At 38.9% G+C, this 13,786-nt stretch overlaps 1 protein-coding gene across 2 annotated transcripts in view; it reads right to left on the reverse strand.

The window, feature by feature from the left end:
* Window positions 1-1,169: 1,169 nt before the first annotated feature.
* ZDHHC3 (zinc finger DHHC-type palmitoyltransferase 3) overlaps window positions 1,170-13,786 on the reverse strand; it is a 29,571-nt gene continuing 16,954 nt past the window's right edge. For both annotated transcript variants that reach the window (XM_045007951.1, XM_045007952.1), the window contains exons 4-7: window positions 10,814-10,910; window positions 8,464-8,545; window positions 4,646-4,776; window positions 1,170-1,464 (exon numbers count right to left, since the gene is read on the reverse strand). In XM_045007951.1, coding sequence (XP_044863886.1) covers window positions 1,306-1,464; window positions 4,646-4,776; window positions 8,464-8,545; window positions 10,814-10,910 — 469 coding nt within the window. In that variant the 3' untranslated portion in view covers window positions 1,170-1,305. The remainder of the gene's footprint in view (window positions 1,465-4,645; window positions 4,777-8,463; window positions 8,546-10,813; window positions 10,911-13,786) is intronic.

Raw genomic sequence — 13,786 nt, forward strand, 5'->3', positions numbered from 1 at the left:
AGGTCATTTTCCAAAATAAAAGTGTTTTCAAAAAATGAAAAGGTTACACTGGAATCCATGGCTACAGCTTATTTACATTTTTTCCTTTGTTTATGATTGATTGATGAGTCCCACTGGCACTATGCTAACTGCCCCTTTTCAAAATGATTCAGAATATAATAAAATTCCTGCCCAGATACAAAAACATTAGTTTCAGTCACATAAGATTTAGTTTTACCTGAATTTGTTTTTGATGGAATGCCCTCTGTCCCTCCCTCTGTCCACCATTTACTGCACATAGTTTACTATCCACACAATCATGACAGTAGGCATGCATACTCCTTAACACTGACATTTCCCAATTTAAAATATTTATATGTATAAACATAAGAGATTTACAAAGTTATAAAGATGGGTAGTCCTAAGAACAGAAAATTAATCGATCCGGTAGACCCTACACAAACCATCAGTGCTAAGCTTTTATGGCAAGTTGTCATGTTCTACATGTTCACTTCAACAGCTTATTTATCGAAGACAGACATACACAAACAAGATGATCCTAAGAGTTTTAAAATGAAATTTCTTTTTTCCTCTAAGTGTAAGGCATTTAATTGAGAAAGTCTTCCACCAAAACTGCCGTATTTTCCCTAGAGGGGCAACATTTCCTGCTTACAAGGGAGGGAGCAGTCAAAAACATGCCAGAAAGATGGAATCAATTTTGTCTCTGGAAACAAAAAAGGTGGTATTGGCAACATTTGTTTTAAATACTTTAACTGCATGTGACCACATTATTAATTGGCTCTTGCACAGCATCACAACCTCATCTTCCACCTTTCAGTGTTCAGTAAGCAAAGTGTCTATTTCCCAGCTAACATCCTCTTTTATGAGAGAAACTCACTGCCCAGTCAGAGCCATTAGGAGGTCCAAAGATGTCTGTGTAGGAAGATAGCACTGCTGGCACTTACACAGATACCCTCACAGTCTAGAGACAGCATTACAGTCGGTTAGCAGAGACAGGCACAACAGAGAAAGAGGGTCTCCCTCACATTAACTATGCCATACAGAAAGCAGATAGAAACAAAGGCCAGTAAAGTTAACAAGTTAAAAAAAAAATAGAAAAAAGAAGACACTTCAGCCACCAGAGACATAGTATTATCTAAAATTGCAGAATACAGGGCTTTTTTTTTTTCTCTGCAACGAACAGCCTTTAATAGACATAAAAAGAGTTTCTGTTTTGCGTTTTGTTTTAAACATTCATATAAAAATTATATAACAGTAGTGCTGAAATGTGGTTTTATTTTAGTGGAAATTCTGGTCAAGAATTCTTCAGACCACATACTGGTATGGGTCTGCCTTTCCTTGGTCTGGAGTAGCGAATGGGCTAAGCCATGCTATAGAGAACGGATGGCCAAATACTGCTTTCATGTTCATCCATTTTGTTTTTTTAGCCCATCTTCTCTCTTCCTTTTTCAATTGTTCTATTCCCTGAAAACAGAAATATCACACTTTCAGTCAAGCACTTAATTGCTGTGGTTCTGCTTTCAGGAAAAGGATCTCTCAATTACCCCTAATCACAGGGATGGAGTAAGAATACACCAATTTACCTATAGAGAGCCTTTCCTTTAAAAAAAGGATAGGAAATATTCCTTGGAAAACAAAATTATTGCAATTTTTTAAATCACATTTCAAAATATGCTCAAACCTTTAAAAAAATACCCTGCAATTGTTACATACGTCAATTTTAAAACAGAAATACAATATGTACTTTTATAGGATGAAAGCATTACATATGCCTAAGTTGGATAAGGGAAAGTTTTATATGAACCCATTTATATGTTTGCAGACAAAAAAAAACCAAGATAATCCCTATAATGCTCCCAGAGTCACCATGCAAGTTCAGGAAATGGCCTATGTTCAGCATGGCTGAACGTACCCAGTGCCTCTTAAAACTGCTGCCAAAACATGCATGGGCAGGCAGCAGGGCGAAAGAGTTAAATAAGTATACTGAATGGAGAGAAAAAATGGATATTGGTTTAGTAAAGATTAGAGGGAGAGCAAAAATAGGCTTTCAGGCAATCAGTTGAAACAGTCCTTAATCAATCAGGTAAAAAAAATCCTTATAATATTTGCAATCCATAAAATAAATTAGGTCTTAAACATACAGCTCTTGTTGCTATAAATACATTGTTTGGTTTTGATTTCAGTAGAGAATGATAATCCTTGATTCTGGCTATCTGTAATGGGCAGACGGTTCCAGTCTTTAATTTAGGGCCTTTTCACAAAATCATCTTCTTCCTGTCTATTGTCAATACATGCATCCCCTGCACTGCAACTCAGTGCATTGTAGAACAAGTGTGTATCTTGAACTCCAAGTCCTGGAAGTTATGTGCAAGCAGGAGTGTGGGCAGCTCCAAAGAGGGAATAAGCACTTTGCACTGCTCACTTGTGATGCCATCTCCATAGGTAACACAAGGAGCAAAATTTCAGGCTCTGTCAGAAACTGATCTCGTCCTTTTCTAGCAGAGGAGAATCACCACTGAGGGTATATATGAGAGGGTGGGGGTGAGGAGAGGAGATTCTCAGAGCTCGAGTCTGCATTGGAGGAAACCTGCTCCACCCCAACAAGATGCAAGATGAAAGAAGTAAAAAAGACCACATTTAATAGCATTTCATTTCTAAGTGTTCGTCAACATAAGAATCACATGCCAGATAGACGCAGCCTTGATGCTAACAAATTGACAATGATGTGTAACACGGAAGGAAGTTGTAAAAGAATAAAAGCCCTCCAGCTACCTTTAAAAACTCAGGACCCTATATTCAGGAACCTATATCCATATGTGCAAAAACGATATAAGTGACTATTTCTAAAGATGCCCAGCATGTATGAAAATCCGGGCACTTCTTTAAGTGCCTAGCTTTAGGGACCCAAGTTTGAAAATTTCTGCCTGTATTTGTTGAAAATTCAGTAATGACTTCACAGACACCACCATTAATTTATATAAGCTGATAAATTTTAATCTTGGTAGGAGCTAGTTGTTCAGCAATATACTCTCCTGGGACCCCACTCAGCAGAAAATATCTGCAACTTTCCCTGGAACAAAGTAGACCTGAATGCAAGTGTCATGAAGCTAACTGAGGAATGAAGAGCTGAGAGAAGCAGACTGCTCTCGCATGGTCCTGAATGCCAGATTCTAACTTTGTTTAAACTCTCCTTAGACTTGCCCACTAAACACAGGGGTTCCTGTGGCCCACCAACAGTCCTGGGGGGTCTGCCATGGGCGGAGTTTGGGAGGGCATTGCCCTGCAAACTGTATACGTTGGTGGAAGAGCCCAGTGCTGCTGGCGGGTGGCAGAGGGCGAAGCAGAGCCACCAGGCGATGGGCAGAGGGTGAGCAGAAGGAGCCAGCTCTGAAAAGCAACCGGCTCCCCAGGCGGCTGGATGGCTCCGTCACTGTCGGGCCCTTGAAGAATCTTGGCAGTGCTGCTCTGTTCCCACTTGGACAATGCTATGATTGGGACCATCAGGTAATGGCTGGGCCCAGCCTGAGCTTTTGCCTCTGCCCGACACAGGCAGCCCCCGAGCCCTTCCCTTGTTCCCGGGCAGGGGGTGCCTGTGAGGCACGCCAGGGTGTTGGGTGGGTGATGGGGCGGGGCTGCCAGGTGATGAGCTCAAGGCACTCAGCAGGCTGCTGAGGCAGAGGGCATCGGCAGGAGCTGGCAGTGGCCCCTTCGCCCTCTTGCTGGTCCTGGTCCCTGCTGAGGCGAGGGACCCTGCGGTACCCCTCTCTCTGACAGACATGTGTTAACAGAGGGCCGCAGTGCCCATTGCAGCTGCCCAGGTGGACCTCAGGGAAAAAAGGTTGGGAAACCCCTGCACTAAGACACTCAGCTGTGGCCCCTTTAAGGTCGTCACTTCCCCCAACCTACCCAATTAGGGAAGAGCTAGGACTTCTGTTAAGCTATGACAGATACCCTGAGCAGGACTGGTGAAGTCTGATACCATTCTCAAGGGTAAAAGTACTATTACAAGTCAGGGACTTCACCTTTGAAGAAGGCGGCAGGATGCAGTGCTGAACAAGGGACTCCAGTGTCTCTGTGTAAGCGCCACCTTGTTCCCTTAGCATCCTGGATAGCTTTCATGGCTGCGGAGCACAGCAAGGGTGCTGGATTTCTGTGTAGCTGCAGAGAGCTCCCGATTAAGTAAATTATAGAAAAGTCTAAACTGGAAATTTACTGAACAAAATTCTTTTTTCCACCTCACTGGTTTCATCTTTGCTTTTCAGCACTTGAAGCTGTAAATAGTAACATTAGGTACTACTCACTGGAATCTTTAATGATTCCTTAGCAGCAAACACTCCACAGGGAGTCTGTTGTCTAAGACTCTCCATTCCACTGGGATGAAACTCAGTGCAGAGTAATCCCAGTTACTTGTGCTTGTTAAGATAAAAATATCACTCGTTGTTGCTGTAGTTGCAACATCCCCACACTACCCAACTTCTTATGCTAGCCCTCCAGGAGTGACCTCAGCCACTGTACAGCCTTAGTTTGTTTTATATCAGCCTCAAACGATCCAACGCATGCTAGAGCACTGAAGCAGAACCACATGACATTTCACAGATCTTACAACTGTGAGCAGCAGGGAAACGCAAGACCACGGAGAACTCACCGTTTCATCAGTGCAGATGGAGTGTACCTGGGTCCCAAACATTACAGATGTGAAGATGAGAAACAAGAGAGCCTCAAAACACAAGAGGATAAGAAGGATCACTGTCGTTGGTGGAGAGAAGGAGCTGCATTCTGTGAAAACATATGACAAAACAGTGAATACTCAAAAATAAGGGACTAAGGAACAAAGCCCACACGTAAAACTACAAACAGGTGTTACTAAGCAGTAAATTCTGCCACTGATATTACGTATCAGATTATCTCAAGTTCTCAACAGTTCGTCAAACAAAATTCTCCTATCAAAATAAGAAATTAACATGACCGCCATAATCACAGGCCTACAGAAAGGAAGTGGGATACTGAGATAATTAGTACTGTTAATTTGAAGAAAAAGCAACTTGTGCTGTGATATGTATGGCATGCAATTTTCTTTTCCAACTAAGCCCTGCTCCAGTTCTCTCACCTGGACCCTACCACATTCTATCTGGAGTTTTTACTAAATTTTCTCTACGATGAAGTCCATTAGGAAGGGGCACCTCAAGTTAATGGTAAGGACACAGAGGAAACCAGAGAAGATTACTTCTGTAGCACCAATCGTCCATTATAAAAAGTATAGCATGTTCCTTTCATAACTGACTTTTGAAGACAGAGATGGGTTATATATTCTTGGTTCTCTCAAACCCATCCCTTTTTTCCCCCATGAGGTTTATCTATACTGCAATGTCCCTGCAAGGTTAAGCAGGGTTTAAAAGGGTCTCTGTGAAAGTCTTATGACTGGAATATTGGTATAGAGGGATATAGCTTGTTCATGAAGAACCGGCAAGAGAAACAGGGAGGTGGTGTTGCATTATATATCAAGACTATATAAACCTGTTCTGAGGACCACAAGGAGGTGAGCAGCAGAAAGTCTCTGGGTAAAGATAAAAGGGGTAAAAAAGTAAGAGTGATGTCATAGTAAGGGTCTACTACAGACTTCCAAATCAGGAAGACAAATATCGATGAGGCATTTCCTGAACAAACAACAGAAATATCCAAAACACGGGACCTTGTAGTAATGGGGGACTTTAACTACCCAGACACCTGTTGGAAAACTAATACAGCAAAACACAAAATGTCCTGTAAAGTTTTGGAGTGTACTGGGGACAACTTTTTGTTTCAGATAGAGGAGGAAGTAACCGGGGGGCGGCAGGGGGAGAGGGGAGAGAAGGGGGCATTTTTGATTGATTCTGACTAACAGGAAGGAATTGGTAACAAATCTGAAGGTGGAAGGCAATTTGGGTGAAAGTGATCATGAAATGAAAAGTTTTATGATACTAAGGAAAGGAAGGAGTCAGAGGAGCAAAATAAGGAAAATGGACTTCAAAAATGCAGATGTTGTTAAACTCAGAGTAGTAGTATATAAGGTCCCATGGGGGAAAAAAAATCTAAGGAGAAAAAGGAGTTCAGGAGAGCTGGCAGTTTCTCAAGGAGACATTATTAAAGATACAACTGCAAACTATCCTGATCCAAAGGAAAGACAGGATGAATAGTAAGAGGCCAATATGGCTCCATCAGGAGTTCTTTAATGACCTGGAAATCAAAAAGGAATCCTACAAAAAGAGGAAACATGAACCAATTGCTAAGGAGAAGTACAAAAGAGCAGCATAAGAATGTAGGGACAAAATCAGAAAGTCTAAGGCACAAAATGAGTTACGCCTAGTGAGGGACATAAAAGGCAAAGAAGGGGTTCTTTAAATACATTAAGGAGCAAGAGAAAAAATGAAGGAAAGTGCAGGTCCTCTACTTAGTAGGGAAGGAGAGCTAATAACTGATGACACCAAGAAGGCGGAGGTGTTTAATGCCTATTTTGCTTCAGTCTCCACTAAAAAGGGTAATGATGAGCAGATACCGAACACAAGTAATACTAACAACAATGGGAAGGCATGCAAGCCGAGTAGGGAAAGAAAAGGTTAAAGAAGATTTAGTTAAGCTGGTTGTATTCAAGTCAGCAGGGCCTGGTGAAATTAATCCTAGCATACTTAAGGAACTAGCTGAAGCAATCTTGGAACTATTGGAATTATCTTTGAGAACTCATGGGGGTTAGGTGAGGTCTCAGACAACTGCGAAGGGCAAACATAGCACCTATCTTTAAAAGAGGAACAATGAGGACCAGGGGGAATTATAGACCAGTCATCCTAACTTCAATACCTGCAAAGATACTTATACAAACTATTAAACAATCAATATGTGAACACCTGGAGAATAACAGGGTTATAAGGAATAGCCAGCCTGGATTTGTCAAGAACAAGTCATGCCAAAACCTAATTTCCTTCTTCGACAAGGTTACTAGCCTAATGGATATGGGGAAGTAGTAGACATGATATCCTGATTTTAGTAAGTCTTTGACATAGTCCCACATGACATTCTCATAAGCAAACTAGGGAAATGCAGTCTAGATTAAATTACTATGAAGGTGGGTGAGACACCGTACTCAAAGAATAGTTATCAGTGCTTTGATATCAAACTGGGAAGACATATCTAGGGGGTCGTGCAGGGTCAGTCCCGGATCTGGAATTATTCAGTATTTTGATAACGGAGGAATGTACGCTTAGAACATTTGCGGAAGATACCACGCTGGGAGGGGTTGCAAACACTTTGTAGGGTTGGATTAGAATTCAAAACAACCTTCACAAATTGGAGAATTGCTCTGAATTGAACAAGATTAAATATAATAAAGATAAGTGCAAAGTACTTAAAGAGGAAAAATCAAATGCTCAATTACAAAATGGGGAATAACTGGCTAGGTGGTAGCACTGCTGAAAAGGCTCTGAGCGTGACAGTAGATCACAAACTGAATGAGTCAATAATGTAATACAGTTGCAAAAAAGACTAATAGCATTGTCCTGCTCTACTTGGCACTGGCGAGCCCTCAGCTGGAGTAGTGCATCCAATCCTGGGCATTACAGTGTAGGAAAGATATTGATAAACTGGAGAGAATCAAGAGAAAAGCAACAAAATTGGTAAAAGGTTTAGAAAACCTGATCTATGAGGAAAGATTTAAAATACTGGGCATGTTTAGTCTTGAGAAAAGAAGACAAAGAGGGGACCAGATAATCTTCAAATATGCTAGGGCCACTATAAAGAGGAACGTGATCAATTGTTCTCCATGTCCACTGAAGGTAGAACAAGAAGAAATGGGCTTAATCTTCAGCAAAAGAGATTTAGATTAGATATTAGGAAAAACCTTCTAATTATAAGTGTAATTAAGCTCTGGAACAGGTTGGACAAACACCTGTCAGGGATGGTCTAGATTTATTTGGTCCTGCCTCAGTGCAGGGGGCTGGACCTGATGACCTTCTGAGGTCTCATCCAGCCCTGCATTTCTATGAGTGAGTGAGGGGGAAATAAGAAAAATTATACAACCAACAAAATTTAATTACTAGCTTATGAATTAATTCTAATATATTCTCAAAGTTCTGTGAAATCCAATAATGAGAACTGCTTAAAAACAGTTCTCTACCCACAAGTAAGCCACTTGCAGATATTGCCCTGACCAAGGATTCTAAATTTTACCAGACACCTAATACCCAGAGGCCAATACAAAAGATGAGGACCCCATCAATAGGGTCCAGAGGCAGCAGTAACAACAGATTCCTAACAGGATAGGTGGAATTTTAAAACCCCAGGAATGGTCACAAAAATAAAAAGTAGCTCATAACATTAACAGCATTCTCTGGCAACTAGCAGTAAAAAAAAAGCTGCCCTTCCCCTAAACTACATCACAATGCTTTCTCTACAGGTTAATTTGGTATTTGAAAGGAATACTTCGTCAATACTCACTTGTCCAGTCTTCTTCAAAGCAATACAGGAAGTGAAATCCCACCATGATTAGGGCATGCATGGAAATTAGTGCTATATACATCTGAAACACAATGTATTTAAAATATTTAAGCATAGCTGTAAAAGCTGCTTATACACATATGTCCAAATAAACTACATTAAAAGTGTTAAGGCTGCAAAGTCGAGCACTCAAAAATTAGGAAGTGCCAAAACTCAGGTAGACAGCCTTAATTTGGCCCCCTTGTGCATATGCATTCTGATGCAATCTTGTTATATGATGATAACACCTAGCCCTTATATAGCACTTTTCATCAATTAAAGGATGGTCATACAAAGGAGGTCAGTATCATTATTCCTATTTCACAGATAGGGAAACTGAGGCAGAGAGATGCAGTGAGTTGCCCAAGGTCACCCAGCAGGACAACAGCACAGCTGAGAACAGAACCCAGGTTTCCTTAATTCCAGTTCAGCTATCTATCCACAAGGCCATGTTGCCTATCATATACTATTTGTAGTCTCTACTGCACAATATAGTCTCTACTGATAATGTGCAAAATGAGATTTTTAGAGGCTCATAACTTGGCCAAATTTGGGTGGATTTTCAGGGAGACAGCAAATGGCACACCCCTGATACCAGGACAACACTGCCAAATTTCAAGTCACTGTTCCAAAGCATGGAGGCGCTAGGGCTTTTCAGTGTAACAGCTGTAAGTTTTCATTGAGTTTTTGGTTTTATTTTTACTATTGGCAAAATGTGTTTTTCCTTGATCTCATTCTGAAAAACAGCTAAACCATTTTCACTTAAATTTAATAAATAAATAAATAAAATTTAAACATGAGGCAGACATTTAGCACGGAAAATTTTATATTGTTACCTATAGGCATTGCTACCCCCACCACTTGCACCATACACACATATACGTAGGAAGGTTTTCATTGTAGTGGTACAGAATGAGACAAATACTAACAAATATGGGAACATAATATCTTCCAAATGAGGTGCAAGTGAAAGACAATGGAAAAATATTTTTCTTTTGATGCTTTTATGTGCTACCATCCTTCCTCCTCCTGAACCCTTAAAAAGAGATTAATAGAAAAACTTGTTGCATCTTTTCCTCAGATTAGGTTTAAAATACGGTCCATTTTGAAATAGAGACTTGTCAATTTTAGCTGAACCTGAAATCCAACATCCCACATTCAGAATGAGCCAGCTAGGAATAGTATTCCAATCTGTATATTGAAAGGAGAGATATAAATATATTTCCCATTCCTCCCTCTTAAGCTAGTACAGGCTTAATCAGACAGAGGAGAGAGTAGTCCGGTGGAAAAGTACCCGGTGTAAATATTTTCCTGTTTTCCCAACTAAACTAGGTATTGTGCCGCAAAAAGAAAGATGACAAGGTGTACCTCTGGCAATAGCACAATACACCATACAGTGAGAAGCAAATTAAAGGGTTCATACATTTATTTTCAATTCTTACTTCAAGCCTGACTGAAGACTTGCACCTATTTCCTAATATTGTAACAGACCATCTTCCACCTAGAGACTTACCATAAAAGATTACTGATAAAATGGAACAACACTGAAAGTCAATTGTGCAGCTGTAATATTCTCTTGACATGAATTTTTTGGGTGAAATCCTAGGATTTTTGTCATGGACTTCAATGGAGCCCAGATTTCACTGTTTACATGGAAAATATTGTAATTAAGTTTGCACTCCCATACTTCTGCTCTATATACAGTAGATACAGCACACAGTCAGAAAATCAGAAGCATTTCTGCCTGATTTTTGAGTGCCAACATTGACTACTTACAAGTAGAACACTTGTAATCCTTGCCAAAAATATGAGGTTTCTCTCCACTCTTGCAGCAAAGAGGTAACAGCAGATGCAATAATGAGGCACAATCATTATTATTATTTGTATTATTGTAGCATCTTGGAACCCTAGTCATGGACCTGAACTCCATTGTGCAAAGTACTGTATAAATAAAATATTAATACAGAATAAAAAGTCAGCCCCTACCCCAAAAAGCTGATTGAGACTTCACTATTATTACTGTGGAGTATTTTGTGAGGTATATTTACTGCTACGCTATGTATTATACCAATCAACGCTACACAATTGACAAAATAAATGGCAAAGTACCTTTTGTGATGACTTATTCCTGTTCTTTTATTACATTTGCTCCCTAATTATTTAATTTTGCTAATTTGTAATATATTTCCCAGTTCTACTTAAAAAAAATAAATTAAAAAAAATAAAAAAAATATCTTCACAGCCGTTTAACAGTCATGCTTGGAATTTCATTGTCTCTGGTTGGACAGAAAAATTTACTCAAACAACTTACTGTAAACAGTACAAAGTACTTCTGGTTATTCTCTCCCACACAGTTATTAACCCATGGACAGTGATGATCCATCTTCCGAATACACCTCTTGCAAACACTGAAATAAAGAACAAACCTTTATAGTGTGTGGTTTTCAGAAAATACAGCAAGAGTACAAAGAAAATATCGGGCATCTGGAAAGATAAAAGGAGAGAATCCTGAAATACAATTTGAACCTGAAAATAAATAAATAAATTGTGTGTGTATATATATACATATACACACACACACACACGGCTTCTTCTGTTCAAAGTTGTCAACCTAAATTGTCCCTAATTGCAGTTGTGCAAAATGTAAATGTCAAATCACAACAAAGTAACATTATGATTAATGGTTCCACTAATATGCAGAGATTGAACATTAAATTTAACCAAATGAAATTAAATATATTTAATCTAGTCTGGGTTTGACCTCCAGGCTCTGAGAGAGTTTCAAAGTAGTAGAATAAAAAATAGAATCACAGGATACAGCAATGGATAAACTTCTCAGAATAACCTTTGTAACAAATTACTGAAATTGTTCCTATTTATTAAATTTACTCTGACAGGAGATTTACTTTAAAAAAATAATAATGGAAAATTCTAATTATTTTTTCAGAAAAATATCTGACAATGAAGTCAATCAGGCACTGGATTAATTTACCAGTGGGAGTCACTGAGACACCACCACCACAATTACAAAATTAGATTTTAAGCACTCAGCAAAAGTGGGCAGAAGCACTAAAGTGTAACAATTCTAATTACAAATTTTAATAAACAAAAGTCCTGCAAACGCATACTGTGCTTAGGAGTCAAACAATCAAAGATGATTAATTCATTGTCATGTTAGTTTCTCTTAGTTTATTAGTCACTGCTGCTTCACTGGCATTTTAAATCTCCAACTATCATCATAAAAGCCTTTTTGCTCTTCTATCATATGATATATCAGTGAAGGAAGCCAGTCTCCTGGCACTAAAATGCACACACACAAAAATAGTGGTTTCACAACAACCCTCACAGGATTTAAACAGAAATGGAGGGTTCTGCTTATTATATTTTTCTTATTATAAAGTTAAACTGTTTTGACCTTAAAGAAAAAACTCAAACACTTAAGAAACTAATTACAAGAACGTACTGATCATAAAACAAAAAAAAGTAAGTTAATAAATATTAACATCCCTATTTTGAAATAGTCGAGTATTTATTACAGATCCTGGAAGGAAGTAGTCCCCAAAAGCAAGAAATAAAATTCCCATGATGCAAATAAGCAACTAAGATCTTGATTTTGGATGTCAGACTGTGCAGGCTCAGGACCAGCACGCTTTGCATGACTGGGTCCTAAGATTTTTTCTCCTCAAGCAAACAAAGTTACTCAGGTCAATATTTGCCCCCAGATTCAATAGTCATAACCCCCCCAGACTGAAAGTAACTGCAGTCCCTTCATGCAAATCCTCTAGGAATATACTGGGGGGAAGGGGAATGATGAAGCTCATACAGATCCTTTAACTACTTACTGAAACAAACAGTTTTTCTATTTTATACTATAAAAAAAAAATAAAAAAAAAAATCAGAAATTAATGACCTAAATAACGGTTTTAACACTAAAAGCTTATTGTGAATAACTCCCCCAAGGATGTTTGTCTCATCAAAAAGAGAGAGGGAAAGTGGGGAGAGGGGAGGGAAGCCCCCAACTCCCCACCACAGGTATAATTTAGGTCCCATAATTTTGGTTTGTCCTTTGTAAATCAAAATATGGAAATCTGAAATTAAACTACCTGTATTTAAAGCAAGTTTTAAATTAATTTAGTAGTAATAAAAAAGGCTAATTAAAGCCAAAGTCACAAATGCCATCAGGTCCGTGAATGAAGACACTAGTATTTTGAGACATGCCACTTTTTATGGACTTACACACATTTTGATTTCTGACTTCTATGACTTTCTATTTATATATCCTCTCTGGGTCTTCTTCCTCTCAGTTCACCCTTTCACCCATTTCTCTTCCTGTTTCATTCCCACTTACCCATATTGTATATCACTGATTATCTTGACAGAGGACCCAGTGACAGACTAGTAAAGTAAGATTTAATACAATCAGAGCTATATCAACCTTATGCAGTCTTGCTGCTTATAACTGCAACTATAACTTTCATGTACTCTCCACTGAGCTGTGTGCAACAGCCTTCCCTGTATTTATACACCATTTTCCCAGAAAAAAATACTTTATTTTAAATAATATTATATTTCATAACTGTGAAAAAGTGATTTAAAAATCATTAAGAATTTTTTATGCCTTTTAAAACTTCACACTTGTCATGGACAAGTGACTGACATGCTTGAAGAAATTTGGTCCACAAATAAACCATGACAAAGAAAGTACTATTCATGACTCACATGTCATTTTCAATTGCTTTTAACCACTGGTGAATAATTCTGGTTCAAATGTGTCTGTGACCCAGAGATCTCTTTGTACCAGACAGGGGTATATACGGGTTAGAGGGATCCCCTTGCCGTCACAAAATCCCCTGGCAATGATTTCCACAGGTTGACTGCGCACTGTGTGAAGAAATACTTCCTTTTGTTTGTTTTAAACCTGCTGCCTATTAATTTCATTTGGCGACCCCTAGTTCTTGTGTTCTGAGAAGGAGAAAACAACACTTCCTTATTTACTTTCTTCACACCAGTCATGATTTTATAGACCTCTATCATATCCCCCCTTAGTCATCTCTTTTCCAAGCTGAAAAGTCCCAGTCTTATTAATCTCTCCTCATACGGAAGCTGTTCCATACCCCTAATAATTTTTGTTGCCCTTTTCTGAACCTTTTCCAATTCCAATCTACCTTTTTTTGAGATGGGGCAACCACATCTGCATGCAGTTTTCAAGATGTGGGCGTACCATGGATTTATAAAGAGGCAATATGATATTTTCTGTCTTATTATCTATCCCTTCTTAATGATT

The sequence above is a fragment of the Mauremys mutica genome, chromosome 2 (genome assembly GCF_020497125.1).
Source record: "Mauremys mutica isolate MM-2020 ecotype Southern chromosome 2, ASM2049712v1, whole genome shotgun sequence".
Taxonomy (NCBI): Eukaryota; Metazoa; Chordata; order Testudines; family Geoemydidae; genus Mauremys; species Mauremys mutica.